Source organism: Aquila chrysaetos, chromosome 7 (assembly GCF_900496995.4).
Source record: "Aquila chrysaetos chrysaetos chromosome 7, bAquChr1.4, whole genome shotgun sequence".
Classification (NCBI taxonomy): Eukaryota; Metazoa; Chordata; class Aves; order Accipitriformes; family Accipitridae; genus Aquila; species Aquila chrysaetos.
In genome coordinates, this window is record NC_044010.1 from 44,953,467 (window position 1) to 44,975,644 (window position 22,178).

The following is a 22,178-nucleotide window of genomic DNA, read 5'->3' on the forward strand; positions in this document are numbered from 1 at the left end:
GCTGTAGAGGTAGGATGAATAGCACATTATCTTTGAGAATGTGCTTTCCTGTGCCTAGAAAATGGTAACATTTGAGAAGTCGTCATTGTAATTTTATGTCATTGTGACTTTACCTTTGATAAATGTGTTGAACTTGTCTTTTTTTTTTCTCATTTCCCTCTATGTCTAGTAATTCATATATATCTACTTCTGCAACTTCGTACTCTGAAGCTTAGAATAAGAAGTGTCTAGTGGATGAGGTTAGTGGGTCCCTCTTATCTTAAACAGGTGCTGCACTTGATATTTTTATGTCTAAAGGTTATTGCTGACTTGGATAGATTTTCTAGCAGTATTTATTAAGTGCTGAGCATCTCTATTCTGGCACATAGATTGGCTCCACTCTGATTTGAGAGGTTAGATTTGAGTTAGATTCCAGCTTGATTGTGATAATTTCTCTTGCCGGTTTCTAAAAAGGAACAGCAAAATACTCAGTTTGAGGGCATTGTCCTTGCTGCACAGAGGCTATGTCATCTTGTCTTTCTATGGTTAGGCTGAAAAATGTTAAGTGATTTGTAGCGCTTCCAGAATAGTCCTTCAAAGCCCTATACTGGTACTGACTAGTTTTCATACTAGCCATGGGATGTAACTAAGTAATGATCAATGCTAGAAAAAGGGAAAAAGTTAAGTACAGCAGTTTGTGCAATTGTATGTATACTGATGTTTGGTTGCAAAGTAATTGTGGTTGTGCTGTTTTAGAGACATATGTGTGACTTGTTCTATTTGACTGAATTTTGATTTGGAGTAAGCGTGTTAACGTTTTGATAATGTTTGTTGACAGGCTTATAATTGTACTTAGAATATGCCCAGAGATAAGTAGATGTGAAAATAGTAAGGATCCTAGTTAGTAGAATTGATGGATCTTTAGTTTTGATTCAGCTTAATCTCTAGGAAAATAACAATTTTTTTTGCAAGTAAAAGGAAGGATTGCTCTCTAGAAGTCTGATACGGATGCCATCATTATTCATTGAAAAGGTGTAGCATAGCTTCTGTATTCCTATTAGTTGAGTTTGAGTTGTATCACTTACACATTCAGAATTGGCAGTTTTAGAAAACTTAAGTAAGCACAATTTTATAACGTTTGAAATAGTTCTCTGCTTATGTGGCTAGACATGATAGAGTCATGTTATGAGCCATACAGATTTTTCTGTGGTCTTTTTACTAGTTCTACAGAAGGAATCAAGCTAATATCTACCCCATATAATAACATGTTAAGATTTAGTTACCAGGTATACAAATAATAGATGTTTAGTTTGGGCACTTCAAAAGTAGCCTTTCTTTATGGTTTTGAAAGTTTTTTCCTAAAAGCCCAAGTAACAAAGATACAAATAGAGCAATATGGGGGAAAAAAAAGGAAGAAAGCTATATACTGAAGTCAAACTTGTGTTACAGAACATTTACCTTGCATTTCATTGCTCTTCTGCAGCTTATTAATTTGCTTAATTGTTTTAAGGCAGGGGGGAAGATGATAAGCTTAACATGGGATACACCTGGTCTTTTGTGTGGATCACACTTCAGATTAGAAACTAATGGCTTACATTTTTGGCTTTTTCATAGAATAGAGATGGAAAATTCTGAAACTTGCATAGCTGCTGCAACTAGAAAAGCATGCATTGCAATACAGCAGAAAAATAGGCAATGATTAATAGCTGCATTAATTTTGGAAAGCCAGCAGTTTTTACTGAGTGTTTCACTGGTTCAGAATGAAAAAGAGAAAATGCATTCAAGCTCCACTTTACTATGGCTGGAGGGACGACAGTGATTTTGGTGAAGTCTTGATGCTTTTGGTATTGACTACCTAGGGGGTCAGTAGAGAGGTGGATGTTTTTAATTATTTTCTTAATCATCTTTTTTTATGGAGTGACACGTTTGATTTTTGTTTATGCTGTTCCCTGTCTGTGTAGCTAAAAGTCGAACTGTGAACCACTGTGACTGGTAGATGATGCAGTGAGGTAGTTCTCATTAAGAGTTCTTCAGGGAGCTCTTACACTAGTGCTATGTCCCTGCAGAACCAATGTAAAAAAAATCACATGAGCAAAGCTTTAGCACTTGGATTAAATTCCTTTTTTACAGTAAAACTGGGGTTGGTAAGGAAGTTCCAACTTGAACTTTGAGATGCTTCAGCAAGGTAACAGAATAGTCTTTTTACTTTGAAAATTCTGTGAAGCATTTGTATTTTTCTTACCAATTCAGAGTTGATGATGTACTCTTAAGAATGCACATTTGTTTTACTTCAAGGTTCGTCAGGGTTAGTGTACATTTCCATCTGGTTTGGATGTTTTGCAGAAACTTGTGAGCATTGTCTCTAATTGAGTATGTTGTTAATTAGGGGCATGTTCCTTCTAGAGCTTTTCCATTTGAACTTAAACAGGAAAATCGGTCTGTTGGTAAGCACTTAGATATTTGTTGATCAACTACTTGTTGCTACTTAAAGGTAATGGCAGGAGCATACTTCTGAATGCTGAGGGATTTCCTTCAGCGTATTTTGTGTGTCAGACAGCAGTTCCCACAAAAGGCTTGCTGAAGGCCGTGTTCTTTAATCTACTAAAACTGAAACATATGCACAACTTACAGTTGTGTTTTAATACCTAAACACCTGAATTTTAATGCTTCTCTTTTTTGATTATACACATAAGTAATTAAAAGTTTTGTAAATTTATTCAGAAGTGTAGGTGTTTGGAGGGTTTTCCTTACTATGAGCTGAATAGGACTTTCAAATAATTCTGGAAGATTTCATGCAGACAGTGTGTGAATGTGAAAGTGGGCAAAGTGACCTATATTCACTTTGTTTTCATTTGCATCGAGCAAGTGTGAGCAGTCTGTACTTTCATATAGGCGTATCCTAACATTCATCTTAGACATCATTTGAGCCTCACGAGAGGTACCGCTCCTGTATGGCAGAGGTTGTGCTGGTGAAAGGTGGAAGGCTAGAAACACTAATATTTTTCCTCAACAGCAAAGTCTAGGAAGCTTCCAACTACCTTTGCTTACCAGAGTTTAGATAGACCATCGCTCTGTTTTGTTTTGTGGGGGTTTTTTTTGAATATTGTAAGAATTGCTAGTTCTTATGTATTTTCATGTTCATCTCTTCAATATTGTGCTTGTAGATAGCTTCCCCATGAACTTCAGTCTGAAAGAGTTGTTGATAACTGGTAGTTGCATTTGCTTCTTGATGTCTTTCTGGTGTAAGGTAAGAGATTGAGGTTTTGCTTTGATGTTAGTGCCTTTGTCAAGATAAGTAGTAGTAAACTACTAATAGATTGATTCCCTGGTCTTGAGATTTTGTCTCTGGAATTAGAGATATTCCTTGTTTCCTTTTGCATGCTCTCATGGTGTGAGATTTAGGCTATATGAAGGAGTAGAGTGGTAAGGATATATGAGGCTTATTTTAATTCCAGTTTCTGGCTGACATTTCAATTTCTAGATCTAAAGACAGAGTTGTAAATGTTGAGGGGGAAAGAAAAAAAACCCAACATTTTCCATCTCTGCCAGGTTTTGCTGGCATGCTTCACGTTGCATGTTGATCCTGTTGTCTTCCATAATCATCCAAGAAAACTTGAAATGCATATAGGTGGAACAAAAATCACTTGTCTTTTTGTTTGATTCCAAAAATGACAGCTGCAGTTTGGGAATGCGTGAAATAGTTGTGGTGTTTTAGAATTTGAAAGTTACTTTTAAGGATAAAGTAACTCACCCACAATTCTTTGATTTTAATTTCCTGTTTTGTTTTTTGTAACCTTTAAGGCTTTCTATATTTTACCATTTTTCTGTGCTGTGGTTTTCCCTGCCACCCCTCCCCCAGCATATTTTCTGGAATTTATGTTCAGTCTTTTCAGTCAGGCGAGGTATATGGTTTATTTTAACAAATGCCATGAGCAGATCTCCTGTGTTTATATGATATATTCTTTATTTGCAATAAGAAAATAGATCTGTTGTTCCCCAGAAGAGTTGGGCTCACTGTGGGTGTTTTATAAGCACTATACCTAAGTAAATCTTTTTGCTCCATAATCACCCCTGGTAAAAACGGTAGAAAGAAGTTGGATATTGCCCCGAGAATAATATATATAATCTGCATGTGTCCATCCTCTTCTTGCAAGCTAAGATAAGTTGAACTTGTCAAAATAAAGTGAGGGGAAGAAAAAGTGTAAATAAAAACATCAAATCACTATAACCCTTGAGCTATACAGTGCTTTGCAATGGTAGGTTAGTATTCAGTGTTTTTTGAAAATCTGGTGTGTAAAACAATCTCAAAATGCATGTAAATCATGTCCAATAATAACAGTTCAAAAGATTTTTTTAAAAAATGTTTATCTGACAGCAGAATGTCTTTAATTACTATAGAAGGAAGAGAAATGATTAACAGAAAGCTAACAGAATTTTAATAGTGTGTGTTTATGGAACGAGCAACTACCTGATTCACAAGGTGTAAAGAACATTAGTTTCCAAATTGCTTTTCATATACATGAAAACTCATACCACCAGCTCTTAGGTAAGTGGTGGTATAGGCTTTTGTCACTTGGGACAGGGAATAGGAGGAGGTGGGGGAACAGATACTGAAAAATAGTAGCTTCTGGTGTTATCTTGTGGTCGCTTTGAAATTTCAGAGTGGCCTCACATTTTTTCAGAGCATTGCTTCTCTTTTTGGAGCTAGTGAGAACTACAGGCATGTGAAATGTTTGAAAGCAATCCAGTTTTATGTGAAAGAAACTGGGAACTTAGGATCAAATATGATAGAGGATTTGTGGATTTGGCAATATCTAGTGGGTTTTTATTTGTTTTAGAAGTGTAAATCAGAATGCTGTGTTAGACCAGACTGTACAGGAAGAGTTAAGCCGCCTTGAAGAGAATCACAGGGTGACCTGAGGGCTGCCTGGAGCTAGATTAGTTAAAATGTTCAAGACTGGGATGTGTTTTGGAATTGTCTCAGGAACTTAAATTGGCTTAGATGGCAGGAAGGGTCCTGGAAAGGTAAATTCTTAAAATCTTCCCCCCACCCCCAACTCCAATAAAACTGAGCAGGGATAGCTGTTTTCAAATTGAAATGGTACAGAAAAGAAGCACTTCACTGTTATGTGGTAATTCAAAGATTGTAACTCTCGCCTGGGAAGTGGAAGTTCAAACCTGCCTCCGCAATTTACCACATAACTGCACAACCAAAGGATTGTAGGTGAGATGTTTTCCTCTTGTGTTAAAGGCATTTGTTAACATGTGGAGACTCACAGAGGGGAAACCATAAGGTAACCATCATGCCGAGGGGTTAGTGCAATCACGTGTTCTGAAAGAAGGGGTTTGGGTACCTTCCCTTCTCACCCCACCCCAATTAAATAGCCCTGTGAGCAGAGCCTAGCATTTGGGAATACCTGATTGGGCTTGGTTGTGAGAATTCACCAGAAATCAGACTAGAGTAGACCTTGGTAAACACAGAATGGGCTTGTAGAATATTTTTCAAAACCAGGAAAATAATGCATTTTTAGTTTAGGTGCCTCACGGATTAAGCAGAAGATGGACAGAGGCTTTTTGGGGGAGAAACAATAATGATTTTTAGACTTGGGGATTTCAGTTGTGCCTAATTCTGGCTTAAATTCTGTATTCTGCTGAAAATGTTAGTCACTGCTGTTAATCACTAAATTGCCTTCTGGATTTTGGATAACAGTGTGTTAGCTTAAGCCTCCATGCGCAAATGCAATTACTGTCAAGATTGCCTGAATGAAACTAAGTAAAATAATCTTCTAATGACACATAGTCATTTAGGTTTTCTGGATTGTTTTCTCTTGGTGAGAATTTTAATATCTTTTAAATGTATTCATAGGTAAAAACATCAGAGTTTTATCGATACTCCCGGCAGCTGCGACATGAGGTTGACCAAGCCATGAATTACTTTCATAGCGTTCACCAACAGCCTTTGATGGAAATGAAATCGAACAAAATTCGTTCTGCCAAACCCCAGACTGCAGTATTTAGAGGAATGATAGGACACAGTATGGTAAACAGTAAAATTCTTCTCTTGCACAAACCAAGGGTCTGGTGGGAACTAGAGGGTCCTCAAGTACCTTTACGACCAGACTGCCTTGCCATTGTGAATAACTTTGTGTTCCTATTAGGTGGGGAAGAACTGGGGCCAGATGGTGAGTTTCATGCTTCATCCAAAGTGTTTAGATATGACCCAAGACAGAACACTTGGTTACGAATGGCAGACATGTCTGTTCCACGTTCTGAGTTTGCTGTTGGAGTTATTGGGAGGTATGTTTATGCAGTGGCTGGGAGAACCAGGGATGAAACGTTTTACTCAACTGAACGGTATGATATTACTGAAGATAAATGGGAATTTGTGGATCCCTATCCAGTCAATAAATACGGACATGAAGGGACTGTGCTTGGTAACAAGTTGTATATCACTGGTGGAATTACATCATCTTCAACTTCTAAGCAAGTATGTGTGTTTGATCCCAGTAAAGAAGGGACAGTAGAGCAGCGAACAAGGAGAACTCAAGTGGTCACTAACTGTTGGGAGAACAAATGCAAAATGAATTATGCAAGATGCTTTCACAAAATGATTTCTTATAATGGTAAGCTTTATGTCTTTGGTGGTGTCTGTGTGATCCTGAGGGCCTCCTTTGAATCCCAAGGATGTCCTTCTACAGAGGTTTATGACCCAGATACGGATCAATGGACTATATTGGCTTCTATGCCAATTGGTAGGAGTGGTCATGGTGTAGCTGTTCTGGACAAACAGATAATGGTTCTTGGAGGCCTTTGTTACAATGGCCATTACAGTGATTCGATTCTCACCTTTGATCCAGAGGAAAACAAATGGAAAGAAGATGAATATCCAAGGATGCCGTGCAAGCTGGATGGCTTACAAGTCTGCAGCTTGCACTTCCCTGAATATGTTTTGGAGCATGTTAGACGCTGCAGCTAAAACAGAATGAACAACCCAATGAAATACAAAAAGCTGTACCTAATTTGTCAAAAAATACAAACCAGATGAATTCCTTCGGAGGTAGTTCCTTGTGTGTAAGAACAACTGCTAAATGCTTAAGAGAAATAGGATGTACAGGGAGTGTACTTAGCAAGTTTATTGGAAAAGCCAGTGGTTGGTCTGATATTGTAAAAGCTTTGGTTTTTTTTTTTTAAGAAACATAATTGTAAGTAGGGGAAAGAAAAATATATTTTTGAGTGTGCTTATTTTTTTGGAAACATTTATGTCCATAATACTTTTTTTTTTTTTTTTTTTTAATGGCCATTATACCACTATGCTTCTGAAATCAGTTGAGTTTAATGAAATATTTGTGGAAGGAAGAAGGACTTTATTTTCAGTTTTTATTGAGCATCAAAATAAAACTCATCATCTGTACTAGGGTACAACCAGCTATAAAATAACAAAACTAAACCATTTCTGTGTTTTATGTTGTCTTTTGGATGCTTTTCCCATTAATTGCAAAGTATTCTCAAATCTACTAGGTGTTTTTGTTTTCCCTTATATACATTGAAGAATAATCTTAACCCCTTTGCATGACCTTTTTCCTGGTTTTGTATAGTAGTACCAGTAAGTCTGCCAAAATGCAAATTGAACATTTTCTACTAAATTGAAAACAAAACATTTTTATATTCAAAACACTATTTCTATGCTGCCTTCTATTGTCTGCATTGTGTTTGTTGGTGAGTAAAAAATATATACATACACATGCATACACTGTAAAAACTATATATAAATACATCCTTTTATGTGCAGTTACAATATTATATTTTAACTAGTGCACAGATTCAGCCATATCTGTTGAATTCAATGTATAGTACTATCCTTCAATGAGCTAAATAATTTGAAGTTCTTAAGTAACTGGAGGCCTCGTTTGGTATCGAAGTATCTTATCTTTAGTATATACTGATTGATTCAGTAACTTTAAACTCTTTATATTGATGCTACATAATGAACTGTTGATAATTTGTTACTTTATAGATTATTTTTTAAAAAGTAAACACATCTTACCTGAGTTTCTTTTAAGTTTGAATGTGCTGCCCAGTTTTCTTTTTTATGAAAATGGAAAATGTCAATAAGCAAATGCTCAGCACTGCTTTGACCCACAGTTATTTTCGGAACTGGATATACTACAGTTTATTCTCAGTACTTTGCTTGTACTCATACTTCGAGTACTTTGTTTGTACTCATGTTGAAGTGGTATAATCTTTTTTTATTATTATTAACATTATTTTAATTATCAACTGCTATGAACTACTGTGTTTTGAAAATGTGGAGTTAGGTGGTTGGGTGTTTAGTACCATTTATCTTTCTTTTACAAAAAAACCTACACAACTATAGCTACTGACCTCGGAGTGCCTGAATCGAGATGTGCGGTCCAAGAGGGCTTTGAATAACTCCATTGTGTTAACTTGCAGGTATTACTGACAGTAGATTGGTAAGAATTATCTGCCAAGACATAAATAATAACAGTAATTACATTCTGGTTATCTTTAATGATGTGAAATTAGCCACTTCTAGAGTTTAAGGAGAGAAGTTGAAGGCTCATACTTAGTTCAGATGTGTAGGCGCAAAATGCTGAAACATGCACCTGCATATTTTGTAAAATCTTATGCTGCTGTGTTTTGCTTTAAGCAACAGACTTTACTTTATATGCAGCAATGCAAACCCACTTTATTCAGCATCTTCCAGTCAGAAATCACTGTAGAAAAGGAATGTACAGTACTCAGGGAGTTCAAAAGAATGCACTTACAAAGGGACCAAAATCACCCTAAATTTCCTATGTTAAAAATAACACCTACTTGCCTAAACTACGTTTGAAATAATTGATAGAAGTTAAAACAACGTGTAAAACTCCTCATACTTGTGTATTTTAATATTTTTCTAGTAATTATGTTCTGGGTTGAGATGTGAGGATTTGGACCTATATGGCAAGTCAGCAGACTTTTTTTTTTTTTTTTTAATTAGAAATGATTTATTGATAGAGTATTTTCTTTCCATATCTTTTAACAGAAAGAGAGAATGTATGCCATCATAGCTGTAGTGATAAGTTACTTACACCAGTAGTGACTGGACCAAATATTGATATTGAGCTTTCTGATGCAGACTAGTTTGTGGTTAAATTTAGGTCTTTTTTTAATCAAAATTCAGTTTACTGAATGAGAAATCTGATTTGCTTTCTTAATAGCTTAAATTAAAGCCAGTATGGCTTACACTAAAACCTCAGTTTCACTGTGAGACTTGTGTGTACATTACCCTGCATGGATGGAGAGATAAACTGACTCCAGTAGGTGCTGGCTGTGTGCAAGGAAAAAGGTTCTGCTGTACATAGTTCATGGAATATTGGGGCACAAGAAGAAAACAAAGGTTTTTTTACTGTTTTTATTCTTTTTGTCACCAGCTCATTTCTCAATAAGTATATGGGGCAGCAAAAACTAATCCTGCTTGAGTAGGCTTTCGTGGGCATGTTACATATAGTACGGAGTACTTCACTTTTATCTAGGGACAGTCTGGGGAATGGATGTGGTTCTGGATATCTGGTCTTCCATGATTCAAGTGTAGTAAAGAGACATGGCCAAGACTTTATTAAAAATAATGGTAAGGATGGGGGTGTCTCAAGTTACATTTTTGAGTCTGCATTTAAGCACCTTCTTAAGTTCTGTGTGCTAAGCAACTGCTGCTAAAGTTATTGGTGAGTATTGACACTTGAAACATCAAGAACCAGATCACTTTTAGGTGCTGTAAGTTCATATTCATCTTCAGGCGCACAGTTCTGAAAGATCTTGTTCAGGATTGTAATAGTAATTATTCTGTGAAATTCTAACTTGAACTGTTGGTTTCAGCTTCCCTGAAGTTGTGTCTCCATTGAGAAGCTGGCTGTAACCTTTCGAGCATTAGGAGTGATTGGAATTTGCTTGGGTTTAGAACGCGTGGGGGTATGTGAGAATGTTTTGTTAATTTACATTTCTACTGTGCTTTTATTGTTTCAAACATGAAATAGAAAATTGGCTTATGTTCTCTTTTCCATTGCAGTGGAACTTTTGAGGCAGTTGGTTTTGTTACTTTATATATCAGAGGGATATTTTCTTCTTTTTTTAATTGAAAGTTTCTGTCTGTGTTTGCTTTTAGTATTTAGCTGCAGATAATTTAGTGTTTAAAAAAACCCCAAAACTAAGCTGGCTAATAAGAATTGCCTTTTGCTATCAAATTTTTAGCATTATGATCAGATTTAAATGTTTTTAAAACTCATCTTAATGCCTCTCATTTTTCAAGGAAAAGGTAAGTTACGTTCTTTGACTATTAAGTTGGGGGGGCTTTCTTGTTCTATTCCCACCCCAACCGTAATGGAATACCAGCAAATCTAATCTCACCCACATATTTAAAATTTAACACTACCTGCTTTCAAACAGTAAGGGTACTTGCCTTTTCTTAAAAAGGTGGACATCGTGAGTTACAGTCTAGGGGTTTTTTTCACATTTATAGCAAAAGTGTATCAGCGTCATGTCTTAATTTAGCGGATAGGTCCAGGAGGAAATTTTATTTTCAAATGAGCCAGAATGGACAAAAAGCATAGTGCTCCTGTAAAGGGGTTCGACACTGCCAGTTCCCATTACGCATGCTGCTATATCTCTTTTTAGGGGACAGATAATTTATTTCAAAGTACTGCATAAGGGAAAAACAACTGCTTTTTCCCAACAAAAGTGTTGGTAGTAGTTCTGTAGTGGGAGGTATTAGGCGGCAAAAAAACCTTTTGAAATGTTTTTCCTCATTGATTCAGCTGGAGGAAGGCAGTACTTGATTTTACAAAGGCTCTGCTATTTCAGAAAGCGCTGCCAGCAAGAGGGGCTACTGGCAGCATATGAGCTACCTGGCAACCTGCTTTTACGTTACTTTCTTTTGAAAAGTGCGGATGCCCTACTTTCCGCAGTATGATAGCAGACCTGTTAGAACTAGCTCTAAGGGTTTGTGACTTCAATATTTCTCTGGTTTCTTAGATTTGCAGCCTTTTTTTCTTGAGGACCTCCTGCCTTACAAACCCAAGTGCTGTGTTTTTTTCATGCTGATAATACGGTAACTACTTGCATCAGGGAGGAAGCTTCACTTGACACTCAGGAAGCAAAGGATAAAATTCAGCAGGTGCAAATTCAGATTGGTTTAAAAAGAAGAACATTGCGTAACTCATTGTGTCCATTCTTTTGCAAAAGAAGGATAAGCAGGATGGGGAGATGCTAATGGCTCTTTAAAATTAAACTTCAAGCTTGTGTTAGCATTTATATGACAAAGTCTTTTTAGAAATAGTGGCATTTTTAGAGGTATTTTGCCTTTTAAATATATTTTTTCTTACAAAAAAAAAAAAAAATAGTAGTGAACTGGGCCCCTGATTCTTTTAACACTTCAAATGTGTACTTCACACATGTGAACAGTCCAATATAAAGAAAATGGAAAACTGTAAGATCCTTAAAAGAAAACATAAAAGCGCAAATGATGTTAAACCTGTGCATAAGTGTTTATAGGGTTGGGGGCATCAAAGAAAACATCCGTCCTGCTCTCCTTCCGTTAATAAAAATATAGCTGGTGAAGTTACTTGAATAAGCGTGGGCCATCACATGTGGCAGGGCTCACTGAAGGAGAGTGGGAAAGAACAAAACTGGAAAGCACGTGTAGTCTATTTAAAACAAAGCTTGCTGGTGTCCTGTAGCTAACATTTTGAGATTTTAATGTTTGTAAAACAATCTGAAGCTGCTTAAAATAAATACTAATGACTACTTTTGCATCTGTATTCTATTTTTGAAAGTTGGTGAGTAACTTCAAAATTTCCATTTGTGTGGGTAAGCTTCATAAAACATAGTTGTATGTGGCAGATGGCAGAAAAACTGACTTTTGAGCACCGCTTTCCTGGATTTCCCTCTACTCTTTTTTTTTTTTTTTTTTTTAATCACTTCCCAAATTTCAACTAATGTTTATATAGTCTTTTAAGAGTAACTGTCAAAGGTCAATTTCAAATACCTTTGGATTAATATTAAGTTGGTAGCTAGGGGAAAACCACTTCTATTTGCAGATGGTAGTTTTTATTTACGGCTCTGGTAGAAAACTTTATTTTAAGTCTAGAAAAGACAGTGCTATGTAGGACTGTAAAGCTGACTATACTTAGGGGGCTTTTATTACTTCGGTGGGACCCACCTAACTTTTATGTCAGTTCTGGGAACAGGTGAAGGGAAGAGTGAGCTATGTTTTTATTTTAAATATTTTTCCCTATATATTGTTATTTTTGTAGATCTTTTTAAAATAAATTATTATATACTGGAGATTGCAATTCCACTATAGTATCCCACTTGATTCCAGTGTACAATATCAGATTGTTTGTATTGAAAAGAATGTATTTGATAAGTATTTGATAAGTTAACAGGAAAAGTTTATTTTCAAACTGTGCTGTGTTTGTGTCTAGCAGTTGGAAATACTTTTCCTATAGAAAATGAAAAATATATATATGACCTCATATGTACATTTGGATTAACTGTCTAATGATTACCCCAGGGCTGCTATAAACTTCTCTGAATAATTTAATAATTGCCTCTTTTTAACTGTTTTAAAGCCTTTTTTCTTGTCTTTTTTTTGGCAGAAAGTAATTTTCCCTAGCTATGGATACAGTATGCTCAGACTTGCATATGCGCTCTGTTCAGGTTTTAAACTGAAAAAATGTATAAAATGTGTATAAAGAAAAGTGTAAATAAAATATTTTTAATCTTTAAATACTCTTGTGTAAATTTTGTAATACTGAAAGTGTAGTGGACCTGGATTACTTTCTACAGGACTTCAGGGTTTACTTGGTTAAGCAACTCTTCCGTCAATGTTGTGTTGCTGTAATTCATAACAAGAAAAGTTGGATGTCCTTATATAGCATCAAGCTCATATCTTTAGCTGTATTTTACAGTCTTCCCAACTTTAATTGTTGTAGTGTATTCATGTGTCTACTCTGCATTTCAGGCTTGACATGATGTTCGGAGTTGACTTCATTGTTACGTTTGTAACTCAGTGTCGAGTTTAAACTCTAAGACTGAAAACCAAAGGCAGCTTTTGGTGTTAGCCAGGAGAAGAGATTGTTCCCTGCTCTCAGGTACACGGAATCGAGGGCTCTCAGACAACATGCGTTCATCACCCTTGGACCTCTAAGTGCCAGAACTCCAAGTCATACTGCTTAATGTTTCCCGTAACAGGAAGGGGAAGCTTCATTTCAGGATTAAAGTGTCAGATTAGAACAACATTCAATACCAAGAAACGGGGATGGGGAGGTGGGGCAGGGAAAACAGGAGGTTATGATCTTATTTTCTCAAGCAGTCCGATGAAAGCCTTCCTTGTCACTCACTTGCCACGCTTTTCTCTGCCACTGTTTTTCAGCAGCTCTCTTGCTGTCAGATCAAAGCCCCTGGTTTAAAAATCTGCTATCAAGAATGTTTGAAAATAACTCTGCACTCTCTCTCTCTTTTTTTTTTTTTTTTAAATACTGAGTTCTAAAATAGCATTTTCATTTTATTTTAGTACTTTAAATGATTTAAAACTTTATTTGCATGAATTTAACTCCCTCCCTCCCCTTTGGCAACTTGACTTCATCCTATGCTAAGTAGTACTGTTTAATGGGAAAATGCTGTTGATGAATTTGTGCTGGTCCCAGGGGGATGCGTCGTGGGAGGAAAGGCCTCTCTTAATTGTGATGTGTCCCCATATTTTAGTTCAAAAGGAGACCAAATGTATTAGATCGATACAGCGGAAGAGAAGATGACAGCAGTCTTTTTCACATTGTAAATGTTATTTACAATTATTTTTGTTCACTTTTTTAATTTCCCTTCTCTGTGAGCCAGGTTGTATTTTTGGCAATACCTTTCTTCCATGATGCTACACTGGCCGACTGGACTTACTTGTTAGCACCTCTGTAGTTGATTAGGAATCTCCAATAATGGTTCCATTATTTCTCTAAGGAAAGTGCACGTTTTAACTGGTTCATAGTTGCTCATACCGAATTCTTCACTTTTTTAGAATATGCGACCTTATTTTTTTGGCAGTAGTTCAGTCATCTGTGTTCACTTGTTTTGTGCAATAGGAAATTAGTGTTGGTTTAGTAAAGGTTTTTTTCAGTTAATTCCTTCCAGATTCTTTGGTATGTTATCCATCCTTGTTGACGTGAAATTCTTAATTTCAACTGTTTTCCCCCCTTTGTACAGTTGGGGTTTGGGGGGGTTTGGTTTTGTGGTTGGTTTTTTGTTTGGTTTTTTGGTTGTGTGTGGTTTTTTTTTTTTTTTTTTTTTTTTTTTTTCTGATTCCATCAGCTTCATGATATGGAAAGGAAAACTGTTGCTTTGGGTGTTGCACAGATTCTGCATTAGTTCTGTACCTTCCAAGTTCAAAACGTTCTTGTGGACATGTGATTCCCCCACCCAGCCTTTAGCTTGTTGAGTCTTGCTGATGTTTCAATGTCGTTTTTTCATCAGAGTGCCCTCTTGTCCATGGCAACTTCCTTGGCACGTGCAAAATTTTCATCCTTTCAAGGGAGAGGGTAGGGAATATGCGTTAAAGACGGTTTTAATTTGTTGTTTTCATTAACACTTTCCACTTTTCCATTTGATGCTTTAGTTGCACTGACAGGTGCTTTAGGCGATGTTTACAGGTGAAAATAAACCTCATTGTGATCTCTAGGTACCCCGTGACTCTTCAGTCATCTATCCATTGGAATGAACGCCAGCATTAAGCATCACATGCTGAGCACCAGGCCTTCTAGGTTGATGTGATGTACTACTTGAGGAACTAAAAAAAATATGCGTTTTGCCATGTATCTGATGTCTGTTAGATGCGTCTCCTGGTGATATCACCCTTGGTAGCAGTTCTCCTGCATTAAGGATAAATGTTGCTCAATAAGTGGTGCTGAAAAAAATACTTGTTTTCTAATGAGATAGATGGCTTTAATGGTTAACCCTTTTATTGCACTATTTAATTTTAACAGACAGATACGTCTTTGACCTAAACTGGCAGCCTCCCTTCCCATACCCATTTCAGTATGTCCTCAGGCATGCTGTAAGCATTGGTTGGTTTGCTTTTTTTTTTTGTGTGGTTCATCTTACAAGTTTGTATTACACTAACCATATAATTCTTTTTCTATGTGAGAATCTTTATCTCCTGTGGCGAATTGTGCATGTTATGGGTCTGTTTGTGTGTTTGAGTACTACTGATGAGACGCTCTGACTTTACCATCCCTTCTTTCTCAAAAGAATTGCATAACGCTAACTGAAACCAAGTATTTCCCCATGTTTAACTTCTGTAGTCTCGGGAGAAATTCCAAGGTGGTCAGTGTATTCCTCTTGTGTTTGCCTTCCCAGATTGCCCAAGTCACACAAAATGCATGGGGTTGTGCTTGTGGTGGTGACACTGGTGTCAATGCAAGGCATGGCCTAAGCGTTTTCTCCTCTGTTGGTGTAGCGATGGCCTTCATTTTCATTCCTGCAAAGCCCTCTTGGGTAATTTATTCCCAGGATGGAGTCCTAGTCACTTGGGTGTCCTTGGTCGGCTGAGGATGTTCCATGGGATTTGCCTCGTCTCACACGGGCTCTCACTTCTTCCTCTGGCTCTTACAGGCAGTTCTGCAAGGATTTTTTTTTTTTTTTACCTAACACAAGTGGCAACTTGATACCGAGAACTTATTTTAACATCATAATGAAACCCAAAACATCAAAAATTAAAGTTTCAGAAGGAGGCATTTCAGAACGCAAAACCTTTTATATATATCTGTATTTCTTCTCCTCCTGATTCTCAGTTCATTTATTGCAATTGGGAAGACTTACTGTCAAGTAGTAGTTTTTCCTTCACTGTTTCTCCTGACAGGTTATCCAAAACACTGAAGAGAATTATGTAGTCAGAAAAAAACTAGGTGATGATAATTAACTGAACTATAGCTTTTAATTTAATGACTTTTCATGGTCTTAAAGTTGGGAGCTGATCCAGTTAACAACTTTATTGGAAGTGTTTCCGCTGATTGCTGAAAGAGCTGGATTTTTGGCTCAGTACTGTTCTCTGAAAATAAGGGGAGTGAGGCAGACCTCTATGTAAGTTAAATAAACTAAGTACTCCAGCCAAATAAATCTCAGTACAAAATTGTTAACACCCAAATAATCCACCAGCTGTACTTTGCAGAAGTTATGAACCTTACAAAATGATCACAGTTGCTCAGTTTTAGTTTTGTCATAGCTTTATGGTGCAGAGATTTTTATTTTTCCCATGGTAAAAATTAATTGCAAGAATGTATGTTTTGCTGAACTTGTTAAACCGATGTAGGAAGCCATGCTTTCAGATTTGCAGCCTTGTTCAAAGCGGGGCAGAATGCATTAAAGTAACTAGAAGGGTTAGCAATTTTCCAGTGCCTTAACTTTTGAAGATTTATGCATCTGCTGTGGATGGAAATCGTCCAGTATCCTCCAGAGATAATACCTGGGGCCAGGCATACAGTTTGCCTGCTTCATATTCCCATTCTTCTGTAGCAAAAGATTGATCCCTCAGGCTTTTCAATTTGTGAAATCGCCATCCCTTGATGTTCAGCGAAGTCGCTCCTCTTTGTAACGTCCCGTTTCTGTACCTGTGTAATACCATGCATTGTTACACATGTACAAGAGTAAGAACCTATTCAGTCACACTTGAGAAATGTGACGTTTTTCTCATCTATAAAACTGCCAAAGCAAGCTAAATCATTGTTTTTCACCTGCGCCAGCACCATATTGTACTAATTGACGAGACCGAAGGGGTACTTCCAAATGCTGTGCCAGAAAGAAACAGTTAAAAGTAAAGACAGTGTCAGTCTGTGCACCAGCACCCTGTGCCCCTTCAGTTCCTACGCCGAAGGTGCAACTCTGCCAGCCGTAGCCCTCCTCCGTAGGGTGTGGGGGCAAAACCATAAATGACTTGACGTTGTGAGAAGTAGTAGGTGATAACACATGTTAAACATATGAGGAATCACTGGGGGAAACGATCTAAATAAGAGTTTTCATTAGTGATTATGGAAGACCCCTGAAACATGTCCTGGAGTTTCCTAATCGCACTTCAGGATTCAGCATCTGTAAGGTCAGGTGTTGCTCCTTGGTGGAAAATGCTCCCAGAATGGAAGCAGTAGTTGACGATACCAAACATGATGGTTTTTGATGAACGTGAGGCAAAGGAATGGAAAGTTGCAAAACCAGCCTGAACAAATGCCGTGGTACCAAAGAGCAAGGAACTGGAGTCGGAATTCCTGGCTAAGGAGTACTCACCACGGAAACATAGGATTATGTCCTGAAAAGGGCATCTTGCTTCCAGTTTTGCCTCATATCTGTCATTCTCTCGCAATCAAATACGCCCCCTTAATTTTTGCTAGCTTCTGTTGAGCTTGAGAAGAGCAACGTGTTGGCTGCATGGACACTGTACTGGGCCAGTAAGATTAAAATGAAGAGCTGATGAATTGTATGGAAATGAAGATCTAGAAAAGAAAAATATTTAAAAGCCAAATACAGCCTTTTCTTCTCAAAAAGGGTGTTACTCTAGGCTGAACAAATAAAGCCATGAAACCAAATTCTGCCTTCTAGAAATGGAATAATAAAGGTTTTGCCTTACGCTTTTCTCCTATTACCTCAAATGATGGTGGCAGCATCAGTGAAGAAGAAATATGGATGATTCTTCATGTGCCGCTGAGCTCTCTCTCCTTGTTCAAGCTGCACAACAAACCTCTGCAGATCAGTCTGCTGCTCTTCTGCTCCCTGGAATCCTGTAAGGCTTCAAGCCCCAGCCTAGGGGCTTCATGGGGAAGCAAACCAAAGCTTAAGCCCAGAGTTAACTAACAACCTAAGTATAGGCTTCACTACTCAAGTACACAAACCTTGGCGGATTTCTCAATAACGTGTATGGTGCAGGATGTCGCACAGCAGGTCGTGGTACGTGCTGCATTCTCCAGCTGCTCTCCGTGTGTGCACATGAGTGGTAAGTCCCATGGACCTCACGGTAACTCCTCTCGCTCTTGCAAGTGTGTGTGGATACTGTTAGAAACGTTAAAATGCATTTCATAACAGCAAAAATGAAGACACTAGAACACTTTCAGTATTAGACTGTAATAATCATGTAATGGTATATGTATATAGTAAGCATATAATACATTCTACTTCTCATTCATAATGTGCCCTGGTAGAAAGTAAAATAGAAATTAAAACCCTTCAAAAATGATCATCCTAAAAGTCATTTTTAAGTAAGAAAGTAAGCTCAGCATGTCACTGTTAATTGTTAAAGAGGCAGCCAGTAAAAGAAGGAACGTGTGCCTTTAATTGGAAATTATTTAGTAGACCCAGAAAGTGTCATTCAGGTAAATAAGGTACTACAGTTAATATGTATGTTTATGAAGTTTCTGATGTCAATACATTTATAGGTAAATGAGGTAAAGATATTCACGTCATCTTGCTAAGGAAGTAAGGATTACTGTGAAAATAATTTTTAAGGTAGAAAGATTTGATGCGCTAAATACCTAAAGAGACTGGCATCAGATGCAAGACCTTTCACCTTTTAGCCTCAGTTAATGTCCAAAACGTATCCTGCTGGACTGAAATCCGGGACACATTTGAATTTTGAAAGGAGTTGGACTTTGTTGTGATGGGTGCTCAAGAGCATCAAAAAGGTGTTTGTGTCCTCACTGCTACTTGTAGCACATACCTGTGCTTTAGAAGACGATTGCTAATCTCTGTTGGTAGTATCAACAACCTGTTAACGGAAGAATTAATTCGGTGGTGCTGGAAGGGAGTAATTGGGAAAACATGGAACTAGAGCTACTGATGGCTGCAGTGAGAAGGCAAAGATTTGAATTAGGGAAGGAATGTTTGGGTGTTTAACCATGGTGATATCAAAAGTGAAACTATATGCAGTTAGATTATACTGCTTTTTTTGCATGATATGTTTCTCTTTTCTATCTGTCCCCTGTCTTAGAATATAGGATCTTTATTTGGAAAGCACTGAGTGTACTTTGGATGCTGTCAGAACGTGACAAAGCTGATGAGACAGCACGCGCTGAAATTCAAGTACTGGTTTACCCCAGATGTGAATGCAGTAATGCCTTTGCTGCAATTAAAGGTAGGTCAGTGGGAAAGCACAAAGAGCTCTGTGATGGCATCTGTCTTTAACATTCAATTTACTTTCTGAACGTATGACTTCACACCTCATAGCTGCCAAAATTGCACCTCTGGCAAACGTTGAAAAACGACCCACCTTAAGTACGAAAAGCAAAAGCACAAGGTTTAGTTTCGCTCCAAATAAAACAGTATTGTTAAATACAAAAAACTGTTCAACCCCCCTTTTTTTTTTTCCAAGTTAGGAAGTGAATGAAGGAGAAATAATGGAAGTATTCTTAGGAATATGTGAGCTATGCTCCCTTCATAAAGACACTGGGAAAGGTCCATCATCACACACCCCCATAAAAGCCGGTTCAATTAGCCGTTTAACAAATACGTGTTAAAAGCGATGGGGACGTGAGAAACGGATTATGTGCTTTGGAGACCAACCTGGTAAAGCTGCGCATTTAGAAAGCCAGGCTCACGGTGTTGGAACAACTGAAAGCCGAGTTTGCCGAGCCCTTGTGGTTGTGCGTTTTCTGTTAACTACGTCTTTTCAAAAGAACTTGAAGAGAGACCTGCCAAACGGCATTCTTTTAACTTAAAGCACGACGTGAAAAAGCTGGAAGAGGCAGAAAAAGCCGTTTACTGCGCGGTGACCGCCACGCCGGTGGGCGGGGCCCGGCCCACCGCCGCGGGGGAGGGGGTGTGGCCTGTTTCAAACGGCCCCGCCTCCTCGGTGGGCTGGGGGGCGTGACGTCAGAGCGCAGCGACGCGGTCGGTGCTTCCCGCCCGTTCGGCAGCGCCATGTTGAAGGTGAGGTAAAGCGCTGCCCCCCCCCCCCCCCCCGGCTCCAGCCCCCGGTTCGTCGCCGTTGTCGTTCGCCTCTTGGTTGACAGGGTTACCCGCTCCTCCGGTCCGCGTCCCGGGGGAGCCGGCGGAACGGCAAGGCGGCGAAGACCTTTCCCTTCTGGCTCTCCCGCCGCCGTTCCCGGTCCGGGGCCTTGAGAGGCGGGACGCGCCGGTTCCCCCGCGGAGGCGGGCAGGGCGGCGGGCCAGGCCGGCAGGGGGCGGCCCGGGAGCGCGGCCCCGCGCTGAGGCGACCGGCCCGGCCCGGGAGCGCGGCCCCGGTTTCCCCCGCTTCCCCTTTGAAAGCAGGGTTTTGTCGCTCGGTTGACGGTAGCGAAGTTGTTACCCATGACTGATTTTCGATTATTTATATTATTATTTTTTTTTTCCCTCCACGCTTCAGCTAAAACCATTCTCAAACCCGTGGCCGCCGTACGTACCCCGGGCGTTTTGTCTTTGACCCTCACAAGCTGTTCGTTTTACTCGTGTTGCAGCTGCGTAATGTCTTCTCTTTTTTTTTTTTTTTTTTTTTTTTTTTTGAAAAAAAATCGCTTCAAAATCGCGTGCCGGCTCCGTGCTGCACTAAAAAACCCCGCACAAACACCGCGTTCGTAATTTAGAATGATTTCTTGGGTACAGCAGCGCGGAGCTGCGAGTTAGCGGTGTGTCGGAGTTTGGATTCCCACCGTCGTGACTGTCCTCTCGATCGTCTCCCTTTATTGCATGTAGGTTTTCAGCGAAATCGGTGAAAAGGAGTGAACGTGCGTGATCTGGGCTTAAGTCAGGTAATTCTCTCAAAGGTCTTTGCCTCTGATAAGAAGAGCCCCGGGTCCCTTCAGGCTAAAAGCAAGTTCTGTGTTTCAGTCACATCGTTGTCATGACTACTGGGGAAGCAGGAGGTTTGCTTTTTTTTTTTTTTTAAAAACTGGTGACGCTTGATTCTTGACATGCATTCCCTTTTGTACCTTTTTTGTTTGTCAAATATTGATAATGTATTGATATGCTGAGCAGCCTATGCTTGCTGTACTCGTCGCAACATTTTTTGGTTTTTTTTGTAATTTCATGTTGGGACAATTGCTGGAATTCTTATGTAGGGATTTTACCTCAGAATTGTTGAGAATTCCATAAGTGATACTGAATTGTCATTAAAGGTGTTATGTATGAGCCTGTGGGTTTAGGTGCTGTGCATAATATTACTACTTCTATACAACCGTTGAGGTTAGGCAGGTATCAGTGCTTCAGGCCAACCTGACTTTTTGCCCCTAAGAGCAAAAGGGCGAGGTGGCTTCTTGTCCTTGATATTTGTGCTTCAGGGAACAGGAGTGCTCAAGAGTTTGGTTTTGGGGGTTTTTTTTAGTTGGGGTTGAGAGATAGGAGGAAGAATGGAAAAAGGAGAGAAAAATGAAGCAGCTTCATATGTTAGGACAAATATCAGCCTTCACAAAAGTATGAGTATAGACTTTTTTTCCTTTTGTTCTTCCTTTCCCCAGTTGTGATAGGGTGACAATAACAGTAACAAGTGAACTGAGAAACCACAGACAAGAGGAAAAAAAGACAAAAGTTCTAGTTAATCTTCAGCTCTTTGTTCCCTGGGTTGTACTGAGAACTAATATGGGATTTATTCATCCCAGGGGCATTTTTTAGTTAAGAATTTTGAGAAAGACAGTAAAGCAAGACAATAGAAGATGAAGTATGATGGTCTTTTCCCCTCCAACTTCCAGGTAGAATTTGCTTATGAGTGATCTGGTGTCTACAGATCAAGTTGAAGTCTTCGGCTAGAGAAAGGAATAAACTTGGTATCTTTTTTTACTTAAATGCAGAGCATTGCCTAGAGAAAAGAATGTCAGCTCTACTCTTTTGGTTATCAACTGAATAGCTGTAAGACGGGCAGACTGAAGGCACGGCTCAATGAAACTGTTTCACTAAACCTGTTGGTTTAGTAATGGGTGGTTAATATGGAATTAAGAACTGAGATCCTAAAGTGGATTTTGGAAACAAAAAGTAGGACGGATAATCTTTCATACTACAAAATAAACTTTTAGTATGCCTGTATATACGTTGCTTTAGTACCGGTTGTATCTGTCCCGTAAACTTAGCTGATGTAGAGGACCATTGCGGCATAGCTTTAACAGCGCATTTAAGGAGAGATTCATCGTGCACTTTTAGTTGTTAATTTCATTTTATTTAAAATGTAAATACGAAACCTTTGGAAAATGTCT

General features: G+C 38.6%; 2 protein-coding genes across 22 annotated transcripts in view; both read left to right on the forward strand.

Moving 5' to 3' along the window:
* The window catches only part of KLHL15 (kelch like family member 15), a 35,160-nt gene extending 17,162 nt beyond the window's left edge, over nt 1-17,998 (forward strand). For 9 of the 20 annotated variants that reach the window (XM_030019424.2, XM_030019421.2, XM_041124937.1 and 6 more), the window contains one exon: nt 5,846-12,763. In XM_030019424.2, the coding sequence (XP_029875284.1) occupies nt 5,846-6,955 (1,110 nt within the window). In that variant the 3' untranslated portion in view covers nt 6,956-12,763. Of the gene's footprint in view, nt 1-5,845; nt 12,764-12,997; nt 13,503-14,701; nt 15,521-17,399; nt 17,434-17,669; nt 17,825-17,931 lie in introns of those variants that run through there. The other 11 variants (XR_005932871.1, XR_005932872.1, XR_005932870.1 and 8 more) reach the window with 11 other exon arrangements.
* Nucleotides 17,816-22,178, forward strand: part of APOO (apolipoprotein O) — a 36,112-nt gene continuing 31,749 nt past the window's right edge. Inside the window, exons 1-3 of one of the 2 annotated variants that reach the window (XM_030019432.2) lie at nt 17,816-17,998; nt 18,989-19,132; nt 19,718-19,926. In XM_030019432.2, coding sequence (XP_029875292.2) covers nt 17,923-17,998; nt 18,989-19,132; nt 19,718-19,926 — 429 coding nt within the window. In that variant the 5' untranslated portion in view covers nt 17,816-17,922. Of the gene's footprint in view, nt 17,999-18,988; nt 19,133-19,717; nt 19,927-22,178 lie in introns of those variants that run through there. The other variant, XM_030019431.2, reaches the window with a different exon arrangement.